The following is a 24,127-nucleotide window of genomic DNA, read 5'->3' as shown; positions in this document are numbered from 1 at the left end:
CCCACCAGATCTCTGTGATGCCAACTATGTCATAGTTGTGTTTATTTACTAGTATTTAGAGTTCTTCCTGCTTATTCCCCATGCTTCTTACATTAGTATACAGACATCTAAGATATTGATTTGATTTCTGCCCCCGCCCCCTCCCCAGTTCTGTCTTGTCTCTCCTTTATCCCTGCTATAACAGCCCATGCTCCCCCTAAATTCCAATCTTTCTCCCAGGTCTCCATGTTCTTGACTTACCTGGGGCGGGGGGGGGGGGGGTGTGGAAGGGAGGCAGTAGAATGATCTGAAGGTCTTGGATCCATGGCAGAAGGATCAAGACATCTTGTCTCCATAGAACGTGGTGGAATCTGTTCCAGACCTGGAGAGTCCAGTCTTCTAGCATGAAAAGAAAAAGGAGAAGGAGGTGGCTAGTATGGCCATAGCATCCAAGGAGGCATAGGGTAGTCCTGCCAGCTTACCCAGCGAGGTATCAGTCTCCAAAGGACATCCAGGGAATTCAGGACCACTCCTTGCCTGCAATTTCTTCCATGAAAAGAACATGCACTTGACACCCATACCAAATCTGGCTCTAGCTTGGATCCAAAGCTCTTGATGACACTCAGTGTAGGAATTCTAAAAAAAGAGAAAAAAAAGAGAAGGCAGGGAGAAGATCCATGTAGGGGTCTGGAGTGGAAGTAGATGCAAAGCTAGGGAACTTTTTCTCAAACCTTCTTGTCTTAGTCTTTTGTCTGGAGGAGACTGTTTCAATTGGATCTGTAGAGTGCAAATCCAGGTAAATTTGAGCTGTCACTTCTATCATGTGCCATTGGCTCTTTGTTAACAGATCCAGAGGTCTCTATCTCAAGCCCATAGATCTGGATGCATCATGACGTCCGGAGGCTTTTGACTTGGGTTCTGCTCCATGCAGCCTCTTGGAGGAGCTGTGCTTAATCTTTCTTGTCCTCAGAACTGAGAAAGATGTTCTGGGCGCATCCTGTGGCTCCTTATCATGCTTGTCCTGATACAGGACTGATGTAGATTGCACCATGGTCAAAGTCAGTTCCGAGGACTTGACTATCAGGTCCTCAGCTGATTTGGAACCGGAGCCTGGCACCAAAACTTTTGTCACGGAGCCGGAAGACTTCTTGGATCCAGAAGTAGACTGAGCCGCCGATCCTGGTCTCCTACTTTTATAGACAGATCTTTTTGAGCTTTTGGCTCCATAGGCTTAGCAGATAGCACCTCCTTTAACAAAAGAGCCTGAAGTCTATTTTGTTTGTCCTGCCTGACTCAGGGGGTGAATATGTTGCATACCTGACAGCATGCTGGCGAGTGATTTTCTCCTAGACGTTTTAAGCACCAGATGCGTACATCAGAGAAAGGAAAGACTGTTGGACACAAAAATATATTTTTGAAGCCATGCTTCTTCATGTTGACATCTGTCACAATTGGTAAGTCAACAATTTTATTTATTTATTTTTTACTAGCAACTATAAGTTATCTATATTATCAAACTACTGGAAGAGCACAACTATATTTATTCAGTTTTAGGCCACAGCACTAACTGCAGAAAGAAACAGGCCTAAGCTGGTTCATGCCCTGACTGGCGATTGGAAAGAACTGAGGCACCAGAAGTCATAGAATCATAGAATATCAGGGTTGGAAGGGACCTCAGGAGGTCATCTAGTCCAACCCCCTGTTCAAAGCAGGACCAATCCCCAACTAAATCATCCCAGCCAGGACTTTGTCAAGCCTGGCCTTAAAAACTTCTAAGGAAGGAGATTCCACCACCTCCCTAGGTAACCCATTCCAGTGCTTTGCTATCCTCCTACTGAAAAAGGATTTCCTAATATCCAACCTAAACCTCCCCCACTGCAACTTGAGACCATTACTCCTTGTTCTGTCATTTGCTACCACTGAAAACAGTCTAGATCCATCCTCTTTGGAACCCCCTTTCAGGTAGTTGAGAAGAATGAGGGGGGATTTGATAGCTGCTTTCTTCTGCAGACTAAACAATCCCAATTCCCTCAGCCTCTCCTCATAAGTCATGTGTTCCAGTCCTCTAGTCACCATGTTAGACGTGTCAACGCACCTCCTTTAGCCATGCCCCCTGGCCAGCTTGGATGCTGGGGACAGGAGGGGAGGGGTGAGGCACTGCTGTTAGAAGGTTCCGCCATCCTAGCTGCACCAGGCTGGCATGTCCCAAGAGTGGGAATGTGCAGAGGGCACTCAAAGACAACCCAAGTTTTGGGGTTGGTCATGTCTAACCAGCTCCCCGCAGTGAGGCACTGAGCACAGTCACTGGCTTCCCCCAAACTCCCACCTCTTCCCACCCTCACTCTGCCCCAAGCCACACCCCACACCTCTTCCCACCCAGTTCTGCTCCCTCCCCCGAGCACACCCCATCCCTGCTCTTCCCCCTCCCCTCCAGCGCCTCCTGTTCACCGCTGAAGAACTGATCGCAGCAGGCGGGAGGCGCTGGAAGGGAGGCAGAAGAGCTGATCGGGGGCTGCCGGTGGATGCTAAGCAGCATCCACTAATTTTCTTCTGTGGGTGCTCCAGCCCTGGAGCACCCACAGAGTCAGCACCTATGGCATGGAGTTTGAAGGCTGGCTGAGAAGAGAGTTCTCTCCCCTCAGGGGGAAGCAATCCCATTATCGGAGAGAGATTTCCCAGTCCATATTTTACTCTGGGCCATATTTAAATGGTCAAGGTGTAACTGCTCCCCCTTCCCAGCAGGGGGTGGAGTGGACCACTGCATGGGAGCCCCCAAAATGTAGCAAGCAGGCTCTATACCGTTACACCACAATCAGCTGGGAAATGCTCACAGCCACTCAAGAAATGTGGAACTGGGCCCAAGCAGAGCCAACTAAACGGTGTCTGATCAGCTAGCATCTTGGAGTGCTCAGTGGCTTTTTCCATGTGCGAGGCCCCGGGCACTGTTCCACTGTGATCCTTTGCTTTGTAACAGCAGCACCACCAACTGGCAGAGACAAGACACCACATTATACTAAAAAATATGCTGGAGCTGGAAAATGCAAAACACAAGCAACCCTCATACTTTAGAGGCAGCCCTGCCGTACTTGGCCCCGGAGCAGTCGCGAGGCAAAGGACTCAGCACCGGGAGGAAGCAAAGTAACTATGAGCACTGACACTGGGTTTGTCCCTTGAAAGCACAGTACAGGAGTTCTAAGTTCTTGGCCTTCATCACTGTAGTATCAGAAGAGCTCCCGCAGGTGAAAGTGACAATACTCTTCCTCTGCCTTCCCTGGCAGCGATGCTTCAGAGGGGTGTGGGGGTTTATGGAACAGAAGTGCTACCACTGCAGGAAAGCAGGTGGGTAGCAGTCATGGTAGTAATCGCTATAGCATAGACCTATCTGCCTCAGAGTTTTATCTGTGCTCACAAGCCTCCCACATTGGTCGTTTTATTGTCCCAGTGCAGCACAGTTGCAATGGTCAGAGAGGAGGTCTCTGGAAACTGGGGGGGCCCAGTCGATACAGCACTTTGGACCAAATAGTACAGACCATGACTTTGAACTGGAGTCTGTTCAAGGAGGAGCCAATGCAGAGAGCAGTGTCTCAGGGCAAGCAATTCCTGGGCACCTGTGTTGCTGAATCCACAAGCTGCTGTGTTTTGCACTAGCTAGGAGCTTCTTCAAGGTACAGGGCTTTGTTCCTGTATATTAAACTCTGTGCAGAAGATGTCTCCTAATTCACCTGGGAGACTCCTTCCCCCAAGTTGGTGGAGATTGATGGGCTCTGCAAGAAACAGCATCACACCCTCCTTAGGCAGGAGTGGTCTCAAACCTGTTGGGATAGGTACGAAAACAGAGAGAAAGCAAACATGCCTGTAGAGTGGTTAAAACAAAACACTTCACTGTGAGAAGGAAACGGAATGAGAAAACGACTGCCATGGGCGTGTAGATGCAAAATGTCTCCTGTGCACAGAAATAATGAGCGGTGTGCTGAATAGTATCTAGTGGCACAGACAAGCCTGCAAGTGGTGTGCCAGACCTGCCAGAGATCCTAAGGGCCCTCTATTACATTCTCACCATCACCCTGAAGATGTCTCTAGAGGTAGTGAAGCCAAAACAGCGGTTAAATGAAGATTATGCCTGCCTCAAGAGGGTGGGACAGCAGTAGCATAGCTATGTCATGTTTATGAAGGGCTTTGAGACCCTGCGATAAGACAGCATAGAAGTCTAAAGTATACCTACAGTGTTGCCTTTAGATTTATTTCCTTGTGAAACAGAGACTACTCTGCTGCTGGGGCCATGTAGGGCATGGGATAGATTCTGGCTGCGTGGGGACAAGAGGGCTGTTCCATAGTGTCCTTGAGATTATGTTCTTCTCTATACAGTCATTAATATGCCACAAGCAGTTCAGATGTATTTCCCTTTGAACAACCCAGGCCAGCAAGGAGGCCTCCTGACTGTTGAAAAGGGGCATGACCAAGACAGTAGGTCTCAAGTTAGATTCCCAGTATGACACTAATAGCTATTAGGCATTTATACTAGGCTAGGTACAGCAGTTAGGCTCTACTTCCGGCTCCTAGCAGGTTGTTAATACAGATCATCATGGTTGCCCCTGGGTTTATGTACAATGGTGGGGTTAAATAGTAAAGACCACCACTAACCAACACTATACAAATACATTTTATTTAGAGATATCCATATTAAGATGCACAAATACTTTTGTTCACCAATTTCAGTTCACACAACTTCAAGTAGTGGAAAAAAACTGCAGTTAGTTACAATTATTCTATATAACAGGGCAGTAGTAAAAGATCCATTTGTCAGACTACAGAATGGTTAACACTCAGATGACAATGTACAGATCTATGTATTAAAAAGTGCACTGGTCATTGCCACATACACTAGCATGCTTTTTCCAAGAGCAAGATCTTTCTGGCTTGTGGACACAGTAACCCGGTTAATGTGAGATTGAAAATTAACCTCTTAATTTGATTTGGAGATGAATCTATTCACAAATCTCCCCAAACCAGGAATTATGAGTTTTATTCTTTAATACAAGGATGTCAACTTGCAAACCAAACTCCCATTGCGCTGTCCATATGATCAGGTAACACACTGATGACCTAAAGCCGTCACAGTTATCGCCCAACTTTAACTGCTCTCCTCTTACATTCTGAAGAGAAGCCCAAAACACTCAACTGCATTTAGGAAGCGGACGTGGGACAGTCACCAAATCTTTGCAGCTGGTTTGAATTCTTCCACACAAGAAAAAACACCTCATCCCGCAAAAAAATATGCAAGCAAGCCAACAGGGATCACATGTTGCTGAATTCATATTTTTGTGATCCCACATTAAAAGTAGAGAAAAAGTGGTGCTGGATCTGTAGAGTAACTGCAGTGGGTTTAAAATGAATAAAAACACATGGAACCTTAAATCATCTCCTTAACACAAGGAAAGCCCAGCAGGTTCCATTTGTTACTGTTACCCCCTTATTTTGCATTCAATAACACAGCGAGAGAGAGCACTGCATGCTGCTCAAGAAAGACCAGCGAGGACTGCTCTATGGATGTTAACACTGAATACCAGGAATCACATAAAATCAGTCTTCAGTTAAACTCCTTGCACTGAAGACACAAAGTGAAACAGATTGACCTTTTCATTATACTTAAGGAAATCCAAGAGGCACACTTTGCATTGATCAGAAATAACCGTGATGTACATTGCAACGTTCAATGGATTTAGAATCCAGTGGAAGGAATTAAAACACAATTCAGGACCTCTGTTCTTATTCCATTAAGACTATTTTAAACTGCTCCCTCATCTACTTGAGCTAGAGGTACCTTTCCAGTGCCCTGCATACAAAGCTTGTTTCCCCCCGTAAGGCTTGTTTTCATCGAAGAAGTTTTCTTCTGCACATAATGGAAACAAGTAACCTCAATGCCTCACAGGGCAGGTCCCAAAAGCACGTCAGGAGAGCGGAGGGTGGGAATCAGTAGACATTGTACATATGCAGTCATCCCCAGAACAAGAAGGTGGAAAGTAAAAAACAACCAGATTTAGATAGCCAGCAGTGCAGGAATTAATTCATTTACAGAGCCGGAATGAGTGGGGAACACTGCCCTCCAGATCAGAGAAGGAGACCAATTTAGGGAAACACCCAGTGCTGGGTAAGAGAAAGGTGGGAATCAAACTGTAGAAGTTCTGATCCAGCAAAGTACATAAGGGCTTGAAGTATATGCTTAAGTCTCATCAGCTTCAGCAGGGCGTAAGCACATAACCTGGTTTTCTGCTGAACAGGGGCCCAAGTTAGCAAGCCACGATGGAACATGCTGGAGTCCACAGAAGAGTGACTGGGACAAAAGGCTGAATGATGGAAACAAAGCTTGTGGAAGAACAAGAGGGACAGAGCCTGCCGCAGGCTGTTTTGTGAGCAGGAAAACTGAGCCAGGGGGACCGGCCCCTGCTGCGTTCTGTGAAGTCCTAGGGAAGCGGCCAGTTGAAGTACTAAAGTCCCAACTGGAATTCTACATCCCCTGCACCCAGAGGTAATGCAAGATCAATAGGTAGAGCCAAGCGGAGGAAGCCACAAACAAGGGCCCTCTTCACTATGGCCCGCCAGCAGTGCGCAGAGTGCTGCCCCTCAGCACCCCAGAAATGAAGCCGTTTCCTAAGTCAGGGAAAGGCTGGAAAGCTCAAGCGCAGTAGGAGCCTGGGGAGGAAGGGGTGGCTGGCAGGCTGATGACAATGAATGGAAAAACTGGTGCTTCCCCGCACTATCTTCACACAGCATCTCTGAAGATAGAAGGCCAGCCACTTTCCACAGGCAAGCTCTAGGCGTTGTAATCGACTGTCAGATAAGGGATGATGAAGAGCTGTAGCCGAACCCACAGACCTTCATTGTTCAAGTGTATTAAAATAGCTGCTTGTCTTCTAAAGTAACAGGCATGTGGAATTCCCCTTGGACAAACTACGCAATACGTGGCTGCCACTTAACTATACGGTCCCAGCAGCAGTGCTCCCCGCCCCTGCATTAATTACGGCAAGAAACTGCCTTTTTTTTTTTTTTGGAAGTAATTCTAGCTATTACAGTTGTGAAGAAAGCCCTGTGCTGTAACCAGAAGGAACCTGCAATCAGCTTGGAAGTGTGATGTACCCGCTACAGTACTCCAATGGGGTGTTAACTCTGAAGTGGAATGACAACATTGTTAGTTGTTTCCCTGCTGCTCAGATTGCAGACAGTGGGCCATCACTTCCCACCTTATGACCACTGCTTTATGAAATCTGGATGTTAGAATTTCAGCTTCTGTAGAGGTTGCCAAAAAAGCAGGAATTGTCATTTCACATGCAGCTAGGTAGCAACAGGTTTAAGACACAGCACAGAGTGGTCTTTCTACCCAGGGGCAACCAGGATTTTTCATACAACTTTCAGTACAAACTATTTTAATATTTTTCAGACCAGACAAGAGTTTGGAATTTATTCTTAAAGGTGAACTGGAAAGAATGGAGAAAAAAAGTTAAACCGCTAAAGAATACAAACCAGAAAACAAGTCAGATTAAGTCTGCTCTGTAGGATGCAATGAGGATAAGTAGGGCCAAAAGCTACACTAAATAAGATCTCTAGGTTACTCCATTTTAGGCATGTGCACATTATATCCAAAGACTAATGACCATACATTGACACAGCTGTGCTGGCTCTGTAGGGCTAGCAGAAAAGAAGGAGTGACAATCTGGTTCAGTAGAATTTTTGTGCTAAAGTTCCAATCAGCGACTCATTTGCAAACTCACTGAAAGCAGTGGGGATTAGTGATACACAAGAAGAAACCCAGCTTGAACTTCAGATCATATTGAATTTGCAGGGTAGTTAGAAAAGTAATATTTGTACTCCAATTCAGCACATTGGAAGTCACTGAGAAACAGAACCAACCCCACAAAGCCTCTCTCTTTTTAAAAGTTATTTTTCAGAGAAGAGCAGCTATTTACAGGATAACTTTCTAGACACTGAGCTACATATACAAATAAGTTGGTTTCTGCATGTAGTCTGCAAGTTTTCATTGTTTAATTTGCAAATTGCATGGACAGTTTTAGACATTTAGCCCTCAAGTTAAACACATGAACTACAGAACATTTGAAAAACCTCTACTCCCTTCGCTTAACTGCTTAGGTGCAAGTTCAAGATTGTGCACTGTATCGAAATAGTTGATGCTATAAACCATACTGAGAATTATTTTGTGCATGCGTGCGCACAACAGCAATGTATGCCAAAGAAACATTGGGTCCTGAATTTAAAACGGAAGCAGGCAAGTGACAGAAGTCTTGATATTTTCAATGCACTGGATGTTTAAGTCTGTGAAGTGTGGTCTACTTGGAAAAACATTTTAAAAGAACTACAGTTCACTTTAAGACAACCTAACCCCAAGCCACAGTTGTGATCCCCACATATTTTAAACATCCTGCATAGTTTGTGCATCAGAGGCAAGTGGGGAAGATCCAGCATCTTATGTACATATTACCAAACATGTAAGCACTGATGTCTATGAAAGGACTCATCCCAAGACAAAAATCAGTGCATTTGATTTGTGTCTGTCCCATATTCTTGAATGTCAAATAAAAAAAGTCACCACAATACAAACTTGTTGCAACTTCACGGTTTACATCTTAGAAAAAGACAGCAATGAGTTTCTGTCAGGTAACTTTACAAAGATCAAGGTACCATAAGAGAAAGGCACGTTAACCTCTGATTGGTCCTTTTCGTTATTTGGATGAATCATAGTGATTTATATACCCTGAGACTGCAGGAGGCCATAGTAGGAGAGGAAACCAGGTGAGCAGGTAAACAAAAAGTACAAGTTTAATGAGATTTAAGATTCAGCACCTGAAATTTCCCTTCTAATTAAGGAAATCTATAGAAAGCTCATGATTTTTAGAATCTGCTTATCTCCAAGATATTAGTTTTGAGACCAGAGAATCAGTGTTTGAAGGGGTTACAGACAGGAGACTGTACATGTCTCCAAGTGTTTGCCACAGTACTGGACTGAAATAAAATACAGGGCTATGTAAATTTGTATACAGTCAATACCGTTACCCAGTTGGTCAGATGGAGCCTACAGCTTAGCTAGCCACAGCATTTTTGTTTTACATATGAATGTCCTGCCGGAACTACAGGTCCCAGCATACAGCTAGAAGAGAGGAGGTTGAAAAATGGCTTCTGAAGGCCTCTGGAGTCTAGGGACAAAACAGACCAGGTTCCACTCAGACAACTCTTGAAAACACTGTGGGTTTTTTTGTTTTTTGCAAGTATCCAATACAGGATTTTTAAGTATCCAGTTTTGATGAAGAGACCCAGCACAGATGAAGCTACAAGGATTACCTAATTCCCAAGCAATATATTCCAGCACATGGAAAACAGCCAGAATAGATTCCACATAAAGGGACAATATCAACTTAAGTTTCTCCTTTAAATAGAACTTCTGGGTGGTTCTGAGAGCAACACCAAACCTGCCCTCCTTTCTGCACACACTCCTGCCTGCCCCTATGCTGCTGCTACTTGCAGACCCAGGAGAACAGCATGCACAAACTGCCCCAGAGAAGAGTGTGAATACCTTCCCCTCTCCTCTATTCTGCCCTAAGATTAGGACATGGGAGTGATGCAACTGACCACCAACACCACAGTGAAACCAACCCTCCACGAATTGCTGTAAAATCCACAATGACAATCTGAAAAAAATAAATTGATCTCTGTTTTAGGAAGCCCTGCAGTTACTTTTGACAACAGATGCAGCATTTTCAGATGGAGATGCAATTTGAGATGAGTTGCTCTCAGAGCTTCTTTGACACCACTGCAAAGATGGGCATCTGAAAAATACAAGTCTTCTCTGGGACTTTGCAGCTACAAACTTCTCACAAGAGCAGCACCTCAGGGAGCAAGGTTTAGATGGAAGTGACTCACACCTGAAGGTATGAAAATTGCCAGTCAACGATTATTACGATAGTGTATTTTTGCATTGACCTCAATGGGTGTTGAATTGGACCGGTCTTAAGTGGGTTTTTTAAATAGCTTAGAAATATATATGCTATCTATCTTCGGCACCACTGGAACTGGCCCAGAATTAACACAAACTATGAATCTCAATGAAACTTGAGCTTGGTCTGTGGCTCTCCTGAGCTGGGAGTGCTGGGGTGGTAACACACTCAGCCTCTAATGGGAGGCTGCTTGATCTAACATGGCCTCTAGCTCTCTCAGAGTGATACTGCAGAGAGCTGTGTCAAGCTTTCTTGGCTGGCAGGACAGACTGGGAGATGATGGACTAAGGTTGGAAGGGTTAATAGAAAAATGGCCTGGGGGAATAATGTTGAACTTGAAGGTGGAAAAAGCTGGACAGTTTAGGAAAAGGAAAAGGAAATGGAAATTGGTTCTCTCTCATCATGAGCACACTGGCTAGCTGCTGTAGGGTTCCCACTCAGTACTCATGAGTTGGCTATTATTGGGTCCGTCACTGTTAAATAATTAATCTGCTTCTACATTAGAACAAATGCATATGGTGCTTCAAGGATACCGTGCTTTCTATAGCAGCCTTATGAAAAGTTCTGGATGATAAAATAAACTGCTTGAGACATTACAATGCAAACAGGAGACCACGTTAATATAATGCCAAATATCAGAAAAATGCCTGTCTTAATGATCCTTAAGAACCTTCTTTCCCTCAAAGCAACTCTGAGAAAAAAAAAAGTCACAAGGGATATCTGACTTTGAGCACTTGAAAAAATTAGCTAGTCAACAAACAAAGCGAGAACACCACTGGGTTTCTGTACCCTATTTTAAAGCTATTGAAATCTAGTCAGGCGGCCAGATTCACCCCCAATAGGGTTTCTCTACTGTTGTTTGAGAGATGGGAGCTGTGTCTTCACACCCACTTCTATGGCTGGGCTCATAGCCTCCCCACTGCTGTGATACTGCTGTGCCAGCAAACCAGTGACCCATATTTGGATCCCCATGTGCTGCTATCCACCCCGCCAGGTTCTGGTATTTCAATTTTAAATCTAAAACGGTGTGGTCGAAGCAGCATAGTGCAATGAACAGGCAGAGACTAGCAATCAGGAACCCTAGACTCTTTCCCTATTTCTACTTCGGATTTACCGTGCGACACTTGGCACATCACTTCCCCTCCCAGCCTCAGTTTCCCTAACTGCTCAGTGGATCAAAAGAAATATTTGGCTTTGGAGATTGAGGATCACACCACAGTAAGGCATCCCATCTCAAAGGGGCATCTACTTAAAACATTTGTCTGAAACTTTATCATCTATTACTGTTAAAAGCAGCACAGGATTACCAGGATAAAGAAAAGTATTTCCCAGTTTTCTTTCTGCATTGGACAGCACTGGGTGTATATTCCAGTTACCTTGTTTGGATGGGCTTTTCATGTAAGGGAAAAATTCCACCCCCAGAACAGGAAATAGTCCCCAATAGGATGACAAGCCCTGCAGAAGGCTCAGGAACAAGTGGAGTACTTGAAACTACATCATCTCCACGACCCCCTTCCTCCACAATGAAACGGACTAATTTTAAATTGGTGTCCCCTTAACACCAACACATCTACATTGGACAATGCTCAAAATAATATGGAGAGAACAATTTCCCCAAGGAGTCAAAGCTACAAACAAATGAGCTTCAAATTAACACAATTAACTATAAAGGGGGTTAGATTTCAAGACCAAAAGGCTTCCTTCAGCATTAAAAAAATTTAAAATGTTACTAAACATTGTGGACCAACTTTAACACAGTGAGCTCTGCTCTCAGAGATGTCAGCTGGAGCTGAGTACTCAGTGCCTCTGCAAATCTGACCCCAAACAACAGGACCTGCCTGGGAATAAAACACCCCCCAACAGAATGCAGAACCTATCTATAGAAGGGTGATCTTAGACAGGATTTCAGACTACTCCTTCACAGAGATGGTGTCACCATATTTCATGTAGATTAAATATTTATTTTCCTTTGCATATTTCTGGACAGAGTCAAATGCTATATCTCTGCCCCGCCACACATTCATAAAAGAAACCCCAAAAACAACATGTTCCCACCATGGAACAGTGACTGGTGACAGTATAAAAATACTTAGAATCTTTACATCAATTTAAACAACGGAAGTTCTGAGAGAACTACACCATTTACAGCCCTATAATTTAACAGCTACTACTTGGACACTGCGTAATAAAACCATATTTAATGTTACATTTTTGCTTTGATGCAGATTTTAAGCAATGAACCCACTAGCAGAAGTCTGGAATGCAGTAGTAAAGTTTCTTGGTTTGCAAAGTGATTAAGTCAGGCCTTAGCTTTAAGTAACCTATACTTCAAATCCAGGTGTGCGTACGGGACAACGCTTTCCTTACCCTTGACGTGCAATCAGAATGTGGGGGGGAAACCTGCACTTCTACCATGTCTTTCGTCTGATAATTTCAAGTTAGAAATTACCTCAGGTGCCACGCATGCTATTAACCTCATATTACAAATCAGCACAGTGAGGCACAGAGACATGAAATGACAGGCAACAGCAGCTAGAGCCAGGAAGAGAAACGAGTCCAATAGTTAACCCTGTGTTTTAGCCACAAGACCACCTTTTCCTCACCAGAAATGCACAATCCCTCCATGACTGGGCTTGTATTTTGTTCGCTAAGCGTATCCAGACTGTCATCCTGCACCCACAGCTCCTGGTGAAATCCAAGGCTGGACTGAACAATAAGATAGGCGCTCAGAGGGGGAAAAAAAGAAAGAAAGAAAAAAAGACAGTCTCCCATAAAATCCAAGTGACAGCCTATGCTTTTCTTAACATGATGAGTTGAACAGGAAGTCTAGCTACCTGGTAAGCTTCAAATTAAAAAATTAGAGTCTACAGTCATTAGAGAAGAAGACAACAACTGTATTTGCTAATAGCATCAACTAACTGTATATGACACCCTCCTTCCAAAGGCCAGGAGGGGAACAATATGAAAATATTAGTGTAACATCCCCCTGCCCACCAAATTTAATAGCAGTAACTGGCTAGAAAGGACCATTCCTGCCAACATTGCTCACTGCTGGCAGGAGAGCTACAAGGTGGGCGGGGGGAATCTCCAACCTGAGAGAAGTTTGTGTCATTAGGCAGACTCCAGGTACCTAGGCCCTGGCTCCTCCCTGCCATCTAGCCCCAGCCACGCAGATGACCCCCAGCTAGTCTGGAAATTAATCAGATTGAATTAAGTTAGCCACCATGCAAATCTCTCTCCTCCTGGGATGCCATTTCCCTTAGTGCCCCAATAAGCCGCATTCCACCATCATAACAGCTGTCATGTCACACAATACCCCCGCTGCAGTGCGGGCAGCCTACTCTGTAGCTCCAACAACCCTGCAAACTGACACTCAGAATAGAGAGAGAAGGGGTAACAAGAAACAGTAATTTTGCTCATGCACTGCTGGGATGCCAGGCTTGGTGTCTTTGCTACACTCTGGGCTAGAGAAGATGTTCCTGGTGGTACTCTGTCCCTGGGTTCCAACAAGTTTGGTTTCAATTTACTTTCCTTTATGTGTCATTAGACTTGTACTTAAAAAATAAAATAAAATAAAATAAAATCAAGCCAGGCCTGAGCCAGGCTCTGCAGATAAAGTAGTAGCTTATCTCATAAATATTTTTAATATTTTTAATTACAAGTAGTCCTCACTCCAGATAATGTAACCGACACAAAGTACCTGCATACACACAGCCCCTTGACTTTCACAGAAAGCCTGGCAGCAACCACTCTAAAAAAGGAATCCTACCTCACAGCAAAGTAGGGGGCATATGGCTGTAGTTAGCCTATACAGGGAAGAGTCATTTGGAGTAAATACAATAAAAAGGGATTTAAAAAACCCTTCATATAAAGGATCAAGGAAGTTAAAGCAAAATCTGGTTCAAAAAAAGATGTACAAAACTGTTGAAGACCAACAGAAAACTCTGCCAAAAATAACTTGCATTTAAACCAGAAAACAATGTCATCACACAATTTCTTTGTTAAAAAAGGAAAGACAAAGTAAAGATGGGCATTTGGGAAGAGTTCTCATTAGCTCCAGAGACCAGCATAATTCCCGTGGAGTCCTGATGGAAGGGGGCCTCCTGCCACAAAGAGTTTCGTTCCAGACGAGTCGTAGCAGTGGGTGTAAACAGCATTTGCGAAGAAGTTAATGTCAGAAAAGTAATTCCTCCAGGTTTCATCATGATTCTGTTAAAGGAAAGTTCAGATCAGTATCACTGCAAAATTAGCAAAAGACAAGAGCTTGTTTCACAAATGCAAAATTTAGTCTCCATAGCCTGAAAAGGGGCTTTCTGCATTAATGATCCCTGGGGTTTATGCGGATAGGCTAGAACTGGAAGATACCAGGGACATCCTGCAGTGTGTTTGATGGCCCAAATTTCCTCAGAAAGAACACTGGGGGGAGGGGAGGAAAATAAGGTTGGAAATCTCATTTATAATCACGCAGACTTAATTATTTAATAACTAGAACTGAGAGAGTCATTACTTTGTACGGAATAATTTATATTATGGTAGCACCTAGGAACCTCAATCAAGGATCAGGGTTCCCCTCTTCCCATACTGATGATGGTCCCCACCCCTGCACAGTCTGAAAAGGGTAGATGTACTAATCAAACAGGAGCGAGTCTGAAAAACCTATACAATTCCACCAATACAGTGTATTTCTGATCTCCTAAATCAACAGGTTAGATGCACATTCTATTAAGCAACAGCATAGCAGGGTGTACGCAGTGTGTATGCTGAATGTAAGGGTATAACACAGAGTATAATATCTTATTTGACAAGTATAAAATAGAGATAGCATTTTTTCCAAAGCAGTAGTTTGTGTGTTGACTTGTTCCATTTTTTTTTTTATTTCAGCTCTTATCTTGATCCCTCCTGAATGCAGATATCTAATCTAGGCCTCCGGGACTAAGTTTTCTAGACCACAAACAAATAGCCTAAGTCTACTATGACTACATAAGATCTACTTTAATTGTGTGTAACTAACGTTACTGTACCAATGCTCAACATAGAGATCTATTTCTGAGATTTCAATGAGAACTACAAAATAGAGTATGAAGTTTGTCCATTCAGCAGCAGTTATGCAAAAGTTTTGCTAGGAGAATATTTTGTCAAGATTGATTTCAGAGTAACAGCCGTGTTAGTCTGTATTCGCAAAAAGAAAAGGAGTACTTGTGGCACCTTAGAGACTAACCAATTTATTTGAGCATGAGCTTTCGTGAGCTACAGCTCACTTCATCGGATGCATATCGTGGAAACTGTAGCAGACTTTATTTACATACAGAGAATATGAAACAATACCTCCTCCCACCCCACTGTCCTGCTGGTAATAGCAACAGAGTTGTCACTTTGGATGGGCTATAACCAGCAGGAGAGTGAATTTGTGTGTGGGTGGGTGGAGGGTGAGAAAACCTGGATTTGTGCTGGAAATGGCCCAACTTGATGATCACTTTAGATAAGCTATTACCAGCAGGACAGTGGGGTGGGAGGAGGTATTGTTTCATATTCTCTGTGTGTATATAATGTCTGCTGCAGTTTCCACGATATGAATCCGATGCAGTGAGCTGTAGCTCACGAAAGCTCATGCTCAAATAAATTGGTTAGTCTCTAAGGTGCCACAAGTCCTCCTTTTCTTTATGTCAAGATTGAGTAATTCAGAACTGTCTCATCATATTTTGCTCAAGCTTTCATAAAAAGAGTACTTGTGACGGACAGTTACGAGCAACTGAAAAATAAGAGTTAGGCTGAAATCAAATGTTAATTCTTACTAGTATGCGCTATAATTGCTTTGCACCATCCTTTCCCTCTGCCTGGTCTAGCATTGTAAGTTCTTCAGGTTCTTAAAATGTATCTTATTTTAAAGAGCACTTAGATTTACAGTGCAATACAATACATTGAAAATATAAAGTGGCATTTGCTAAGAACTGCAACGAGTTAGAGAAATGTTCCCCACAGGTCGTTATTTCTGAGGAAAGGCTAAAGGGATTTCAGTCACTGAGTCAGTGTTTTCGTGAAGCGCATTTGACACGCATAGTTCCCAAAACTGTAGAATTAACTTGTCTTCAAACCCTGTAGCCTCCCTATATAGAAGAGCTTTAACAGCTGCAAGCTACTCACAAGCCAGCCTTTCCCGGTCGTCAACTTCAAAATTTCACTTCCTCCTAGTTTCTGTTTTTGTCCACGGCAGGTGTGATTGGGCTTTTCATCCAGGAACCTTTGGGCTCGGATGTCATAAAACAACAAGGAACCCTGCCCTGTTCCCACTGTTATAATGTGCTCATAAAAGCTCACTGACCGAATACCTGTCAAAGAAAAAGGAATGTTACAATCACATTTAAGAGGAGATGCATGTTCTGGCTATGCAGTGGTGGGTGCTGCTTTAGGGTTATTTTTTCTGTGTTACTAGAATGTATTAATAGGCAGATTATTTTGTTTCCCTTTAACTGTAAGACAGCACAAGTCAGTTCTATTTATGTTACAGAAATCACAGCTGCAATTGCAAATATCTTCCCCTCTCCCCACAAAGGATCTGATCCAGGTCCCATTATTTATATCAGAGTAGCGTGCCAAGGAGCCCCACTAACAGAGTTGTCTTGTGCCAGACAACATACAAACAGAACCAAAAGATGGGCCCTGCCCCCAAGGGCTTACAATCTAAGTAAAGACCTGAACTAGAGAGGTGGGTACAGACGGGGGGGAGCACAAGGAAACAATATGGAAAGACTTCCTTAATTTCAGTGGGAGCAGGAGCAGACCCATGACTACTTTGAGGGCTACCATATGCAGATGTACTAATCACTAGGAAGGAGACTGTCCTTTAAGACTCATCTCCCTGTGTTCCAAACATCACTTCAAAAATCTAGGTTTGTGCCCTGAACTAAGAGTCATTTAAACTGATCTGCTTTGGGGAGAGAGTTTACCCAAACAAAAGTACGTACCATTACTTTGTTATTAAGGTCCAGTCATCACTTCGCTATTTGCTATATAAAGCATTTGTTTTGTAGATCCACAAAGAAACCCAATAAATCAGTGAGGAACCAAAAACAGCTTCTGCCACCTTCTTAGTATGATACAAGAAGCTTATGAAGCATGCTACAGTTTGTTTAAAATAAGATAAAATTAAACATTCAAAATGGAAGTGAAAGTTGAGTGTAAATAATATGCCTGCTCCCATCCAGCTATGTCGTTTTTACATGTTAGAAAGATTTGGGTTTGGCAATTCAGTGTGCAAGTAGGTTCGGACTCTGTATAAGGGAGCAGAGGCTAGCATAGTCAGTAAGAGATCGATCATTTGGGCTAGAAAAATAGCACTTATTTCTGTTACTCTGAAGCTGCTCTTGAAGAGCAATCCATCAGGGTGCTCACACAAGGGAGGTAGGGATGATGAATGCACACAGAGGACACATGGTCTCCAAACCAATTCCTGCATTTTATAGCTTTTATTAATAAAACTTTCAGAGTAACAGCCGTGTTAGTCTGTATTCACAAAAAGAAAAGGAGTACTTGTGGCACCTTAGAGACTAACCAATTTATTTGAGCATAAGCTTTCGTGAGCCACAGCTCACTTCATCGGATGCATACTGCGGAAAGTGTAGAAGATCTTTTTATACACACAAAGCATGAAAAAATACCTCCCCCCACTCCACTCTCCTGCTGGTAATAGCTTATCTAAAGTGACCACTCTCCTTACAATGTGCATGATAATCAAGGTCGGACATTTCCAGCACAAATCCAGGGTTTAACAAGAACGTCGGGGGTGGGGGTGGGTTTGGAAAAAACAAGGGGAAATAGGTTACCTTGCATAATGACTCAGCCACTCCCAGTCTCTATTCAAGCCTAAGTTAATTGTATCCAATTTGCAAATGAATTCCAATTCAGCAGTCTCTCGCTGGAGTCTGGATTTGAAGTTTTTTTGTTGTAATATCGCAACTTTCATGTCTGTAATCGCATGACCAGAGAGATTGAAGTGTTCTCCGACTGGTTTATGAATGTTATAATTCTTGACATCTGATTTGTGTCCATTTATTCTTTTACTTAGAGACTGTCCAGTTTGACCAATGTACATGGCAGAGGGGTATTGCTGGCACATGATGGCATATATCACATTGGTGAATGTGCAGGTGTACGAGCCTCTGATAGTGTGGCTGATGTTATTAGGCCCTGTGATGGTGTCCCCTGAATAGATATGTGGGCACAGTTGGCAACGGGCTTTGTTGAAAGGATAGGTTCCTGGGTTAGTGGTTCTCTTGTGTGGTGTGTGGTTGCTGGTGAGTATTTGCTTCAGGTTGGGGGGCTGTCTGTAGGCAAGGACTGGCCTGTCTCCCAAGATTTGTGAGAGTGTTGGGTCATCCTTCAGGATAGGTTGTAGATCCTTAATAATGCATTGGAGGGGTTTTAGTTGGGGGCTGAAGGTGACGAATAGTGGCGTTCTGTTATTTTCTTTGTTAGGCCTGTCCTGTAGTAGGTGACTTCTGGGAACTCTTCTGGCTCTATCAATCTGTTTTTTCACTTCCTCAGGTGGGTATTGTAGTTGTAAGAAAGCTTGACAGATATCTTGTAGGGGTTTGTCTCTGTCTGAGGGGTTGGAGCAAATGCGGTTGTATCGTAGAGCTTGGCTGTAGACAATGGATCATGTGGTGTGGTCAGGGTGAAAGCTGGAGGCATGTAGGTAGGAATAGCGGTCAGTAGGTTTCCGGTATAGGGTGGTGTTTATGTGACCATCGTTCATTAGCACTGTAGTGTCCAGGAAGTGGATCTCTTGTGTGGACTGGACCAGGCTGAGGTTGATGGTGGGATGGAAATTGTTGAAATCATGGTGGAATTCCTCAAGGGCTTCTTTTCCATGGGTCCAGATGATGAAGATGTCATCAATATAGCACAAGTAGAGTAGGAGCATTAGGGGACGAGAGCTGAGGAAGCGTTGTTCTAAGTCAGCCATAAAAATGTTGGCATACTGTGGGGCCATGTGGGTACCCATAGCAGTGCCGCTGATTTGAAGGTATACATTGTCCCCAAATGTAAAATAGTTATGGGTAAGGACAAAGTCACAAAGTTCAGCCACCAGGTTAACCATGACATTAATTGGGGATAGTGTTCTTGACGGCTTGTAGTCCATCTTTGTGTGGAATGTTGGTGTAGAGGGCTTCTACATCCATAGTGGCCAGGATGGTGTTATCATGAAGATCACCGATGGATTGTAGTTTCCTCAGGAAGTCAGTGGTGTCTCGAAGGTAGCTGGGAGTGCTGGTAGCGTAGGGCCTGAGGAGGGAGTCTACATAGCCAGACAATCCTGCTGTCAGGGTGCCAATGCCTGAGATGATAGGGCGCCCAGGATTTCCAGGTTTATGGATCTTGAGTAGTAGATAGAATATCCCAGGTCGGAGTTCCAGGGGTGTCTCTGTGTGGATTTGATCTTGTGCTTTTTCAGGGAGTTTGAGCAAATGCTGTAGTTTCTTTTGAATCATAGAATATCAGGGTTGGAAGGGACCTCAGGAGGTCATCTAGTCCAACCCCCTGCTCAAAAGCAGGACCAATCCCCAATTAAATCATCCCAGCCAGGGCTTTGTCAAGCCTGACCTTAAAAACTTCTAAGGAAGGAGATTCCACCACCTCCCTAGGCAACGCATTCCAGTGTTTCACCACCCTCCTAGTGAAAAAGTTTTTCCTAATATCCAACCTAAACCTCCCCCACTGCAACTTGAGACCATTACTCCTTGTCCTGTCCTCTTCCACCACTGAGAATAGTCTAGAACCATCCTCTCTGGAACCACCTCAGGTAGTTGAAAGCAGCTATCAAATCCCCCCTCATTCTTCTCTTCTGCAGACTAAACAATCCCAGTTCCCTCAGCCTCTCCTCATAAGTCATATGTTCCAGACCCCTAATCATTTTTGTTGCCCTTCGCTGGACTCTTTCGAATTTATCCACATCCTTCTTGTAGTGTGGGGCCCAAAACTGGACACAGTACTCCAGATGAGGCCTCACCAATGTCGAATAGAGGGGGACGATCACGTCCCTTGATCTGCTCGCTATGCCCCTACTTATACATCCCAAAATGCCATTGGCTTTCTTGGCAACAAGGGCACACTGCTGACTCATATCCAGCTTCTCGTCCACTGTCACCCCTAGGTCCTTTTCCGCAGAACTGCTGCCTAGCCATTCGGTCCCTAGTCTGTAGCTGTGCATTGGGTTCTTCCGTCCTAAGTGCAGGACCCTGCACTTATCCTTATTGAACCTCATCAGATTTCTTTTGGCCCAATCCTCCAATTTGTCTAGGTCCCTCTGTATCCTATCCCTGCCCTCCAGCATATCTACCACCTCTCCCAGTTTAGTATCATCCGCAAATTTGCTGAGAGTGCAATCTACACCATCCTCCAGATCATTTATGAAGATATTGAACAAAACCGGCCCCAGGACCGACCCCTGGGGCACTCCACTTGACACCGGCTGCCAACTAGACATGGAGCCATTGATCACTACTCGTAACTCTTTTTGGTAACTCTCAGTGGGATCAGAGGGTAATGGCTTGTAGAAAGTGGTGTTGGAGAGCTGCCGAGCCGTCTCTTGTTCATATTCCAACCTATTCATGATGACAACAGCACCTCCTATGTCAGCCTTTTTGATTATGATGTCAGAGTTGTTTCTGAGGCTGTGGATGGCATTGTGTTCCGCACGGCTGAGGTTATGGGGCAAGCGATGCTGCTTCTCCACAATTTCAGCCTGTGCACGTCGGCAGAAGCACTCTATGTAGAAGTCCAGTCTGCTGTCTCGACCTTCAGGAGGAGCTATTACCAACAGGAGAGTGGGTTTGTGCGGGGGCTGGGGGTGGGGAGAGAAAACCTGGATTTGTGCTGGAAATGGCCCAACTTGATTATCATATACATTGTAAGGAGAGTGATCACTTTAGATAAGCTATTACCAGCAGGAGAGTGGGGTGGGGGGAGGTATTTTTTCATGCTGTGTGTGTATAAAAAGATCTACACTTTCCACAGTATGCATCCGATGAAGTGAGCTGTAGCTCACGAAAGCTTATGCTCAAATAAATTGGTTAGTCTAAGGTGCCAAAAGTACTCCTTTTCTTTTTAAGGAAACTTTGAATCCTTCTCTAACAACATAATTAGTACCTCACTGATTCTCCCAGTTAATCAGGAGAATGTTTTAGAGCACCCTTTGGAAAATGGCACTTCAAATTGGTTCATAAGGGGAACATTCAGCAGCAAAGAGCTGATGGCCAATATTTTCAAGCCCAGGTGCTTAAAATTAAACCCATAGTTAGTGTAGGATTCAACTCAATAAAAATGGCCCATTTTTAAAGGTGTTAGGCATCCACAAACCCACTGAAATCAATTGGTGCTACAGATGTTTAGCAACTTTGAAAATAAGGCTGCTTATCCAGGTGCCTGAATATAGATTTAGGCATTAACTTTCAAACCTGGGTACCTAAAGTTCACTGTGTATAACCCAAAGCAGTACAGAAGTTTACAGTTAGACTATTTACATTTGGCTCAATTTAAAATTTTGTAAGAACAAGATTTTACAAAATTTTAAACCCTAGAAATGTTTCCTTCATGGTTTTAAAATTCTAAAAAAACATTCTCTTGCAGAGTTGGAACTCAGTAATGTAGTACAGGGCATGAAGGTGACTAAATAGTTATCATTCCCAGCACACACAAATGCAAGAAGTAAACAGAGTACCAACAGTTACTGAAAATCATATTTGTAATCTACTGCATTATTATTATTAAGTAGTTTACAACATATACTCTGAAGCGATAGCATCCCTTTAAGCGTGACAAGAGAGAAATTTTAATTAGATCTGATTAAAGAGCTAGGTGATTGCCTGGCTTCAGAGACACTGTTTTAATCTGTTTTGTGTGGGGAGTATTAGTGCAAAGGTTAAGTTTACATATACTACTACTGATCTGGGAAGTTCACAGGAAAAGCCTTGATATTTACTAGCCTACTGTATTTTATTGCAGCCCTGACTGTTACCTTTTTGGAAACATCAACAATTTGATACTTCACTTTGAAGTTTCCTTACCACTGCCTCGTTCTCTGGAACAGACGGATTTAACATTGTGGGAAGGTTGCCTTGGATCCAGAAAGGAGACATGTGCCTGAGATCCTACTGCATACACTGACCACTCCTGACCATAGGCCAGACACACATTCTCCCTGCAGTAGGGCAACTTGGTGGAAAGTAGCTGGAAATAAATGGAGAGAGAAGTTAACTAAAAAATGTGTGGGGGAAGAGGGATGCAAGTGACTGAATAAAATCTAAACATCCTTGAAGCCATATTTCATAGAATATCAGGGTTGGAAGGGACCCCAGAAGGTCATCTAGTCCAACCCCCTGCTCGAAGCAGGACCAATTCCCAGTTAAATCATCCCAGCCAGGGCTTTGTCAAGCCTGACATTAAAAACCTCTAAGGAAGGAGATTCTACTACCTCCCTAGGTAACGCATTCCAATGTTTCACCACCCTCATAGTGAAAAAGTTTTTCCTAATATCCAATCTAAACCTCCCCCACTGCAACTTGAGATCATTACTCCTCGTTCTGTCATCTGCTACCCATTGAGAACAGTCTAGAGCCATCCTCTCTGGAACCCCCTTTCAGGTAGTTGAAAGCAGCTATCAAATCCCCCCTCATTCTTCTCTTCTGCAGACTAAACAATCCCAGCTCCCTCAGCCTCTCCTCATAAGTCATGTGTTCCAGACCCCTAATCATTTTTGTTGCCCTTCGCTGGACTCTCTCCAAGTTATCCACATCCTTCTTGTAGTGTGCGACCCAAAACTGGACACAGTACTCCAGATGAGGCCTCACCAATGTCGAATAGAGGGGAACGATCACGTCCCTCGATCTGCTCGCTATGCCCCTACTTATACATCCCAAAATGCCATTGGCTTTCTTGGCAACAAGGGCACACTGCTGACTCATATTCAGCTTCTCATCCACTGTCACCCCCAGGTCCTTTTCCGCAGAACTGCTGCCTAGCTATTCGGCTCCTAGTCTGTAGTGGTGCATTGGGTTCTTCCGTCCTAAGTGCAGGACCCTGCACTTATCCTTATTGAACCTCATCAGATTTCTTTTGGCCCAATCCTCCAATTTGTCTAGGTCCTTCTGTATCCTATCCCTCCCCTCCAGCGTATCTACCACTCCTCCCAGTTTAGTATCATCCGCAAATTTGCTGAGAGTGCAATCCACACCATCCTCCAGATCATTTATGAAGATATTGAACAAAACCGGCCCCAGGACCGACCCCTGGGGCACTCCACTTGATACCGGCTGCCAACTAGACATGGAGCCATTGATCACTACCCGTTGAGCCCGACAATCTAGCCAGCTTTCTATCCACCTTATAGTGCATTCATCCAGCCCATACTTCCTTAACTTGCTGACAAGAATACTGTGGGAGCCCGTGTCAAAAGCTTTGCTAAAGTCAAGAAACAATACATCCACTGCTTTCCCTTCATCCACAGAACCAGTAATCTCATCATAAAAGGCGATTAGATTAGTCAGGCATGACCTTCCCTTGGTGAATCTATGCTGGCTGTTCCTGATCACTTTCCTCTCATGCAAGTGCTTCAGGATTGATTCTTTGAGGACCTGCTCCATGATTTTTCCAGGGACTGAGGTGAGGCTGACTGGCCTGTAGTTCCCAGGATCCTCCTTCTTCCCTTTTTTAAAGATTGGCACTACATTAGCCTTTTTCCAGTCATCCGGGACTTCCCCCGTTCGCCACGAGTTTTCAAAGATAATGGCCAATGGCTCTGCAATCACAGCCGCCAATTCCTTCAGCACTCTCGGATGCAACTCGTCCGGCCCCATGGACTTGTGCACGTCCAGCTTTTCTAAATAGTCCCTAACCACCTCTATCTCCACAGAGGGCTGGCCATCTCTTCCCCATTTTGTGATGCCCAGCGCAGCAGTCTGGGAGCTGACCTTGTTAGTGAAAACAGAGGCAAAAAAAGCATTGAGTACATTAGCTTTTTCCACATCCTCTGTCACTAGGTTGCCTCCCTCATTCAGTAAGGGGCCCACACTTTCCTTGGCTTTCTTCTTGTTGCCAACATACCTGAAGAAACCCTTCTTGTTACTCTTGACATCTCTTGCTAGCTGCAGCTC

The 24,127-nt window shown here is 44.0% G+C and overlaps 1 protein-coding gene across 3 annotated transcripts in view; it reads right to left on the bottom strand.

The window, feature by feature from the left end:
• Positions 1-4,623: 4,623 nt before the first annotated feature.
• DCAF12 (DDB1 and CUL4 associated factor 12) overlaps positions 4,624-24,127 on the bottom strand; it is a 47,633-nt gene continuing 28,129 nt past the window's right edge. For all 3 annotated transcript variants that reach the window (XM_073343388.1, XM_073343386.1, XM_073343387.1), the window contains 3 exons: positions 22,043-22,205; positions 16,122-16,306; positions 4,624-14,189 (listed from right to left, as the gene is read on the bottom strand). In XM_073343388.1, coding sequence (XP_073199489.1) covers positions 14,031-14,189; positions 16,122-16,306; positions 22,043-22,205 — 507 coding nt within the window. In that variant the 3' untranslated portion in view covers positions 4,624-14,030. The remainder of the gene's footprint in view (positions 14,190-16,121; positions 16,307-22,042; positions 22,206-24,127) is intronic.

Source organism: Lepidochelys kempii, chromosome 5, assembly GCF_965140265.1.
Source record: "Lepidochelys kempii isolate rLepKem1 chromosome 5, rLepKem1.hap2, whole genome shotgun sequence".
NCBI classification, from domain to species: Eukaryota; Metazoa; Chordata; order Testudines; family Cheloniidae; genus Lepidochelys; species Lepidochelys kempii.
The sequence above is the reverse complement of the archived record's forward strand: the minus strand, read 5'-3'. Positions and strand labels throughout refer to the sequence as shown.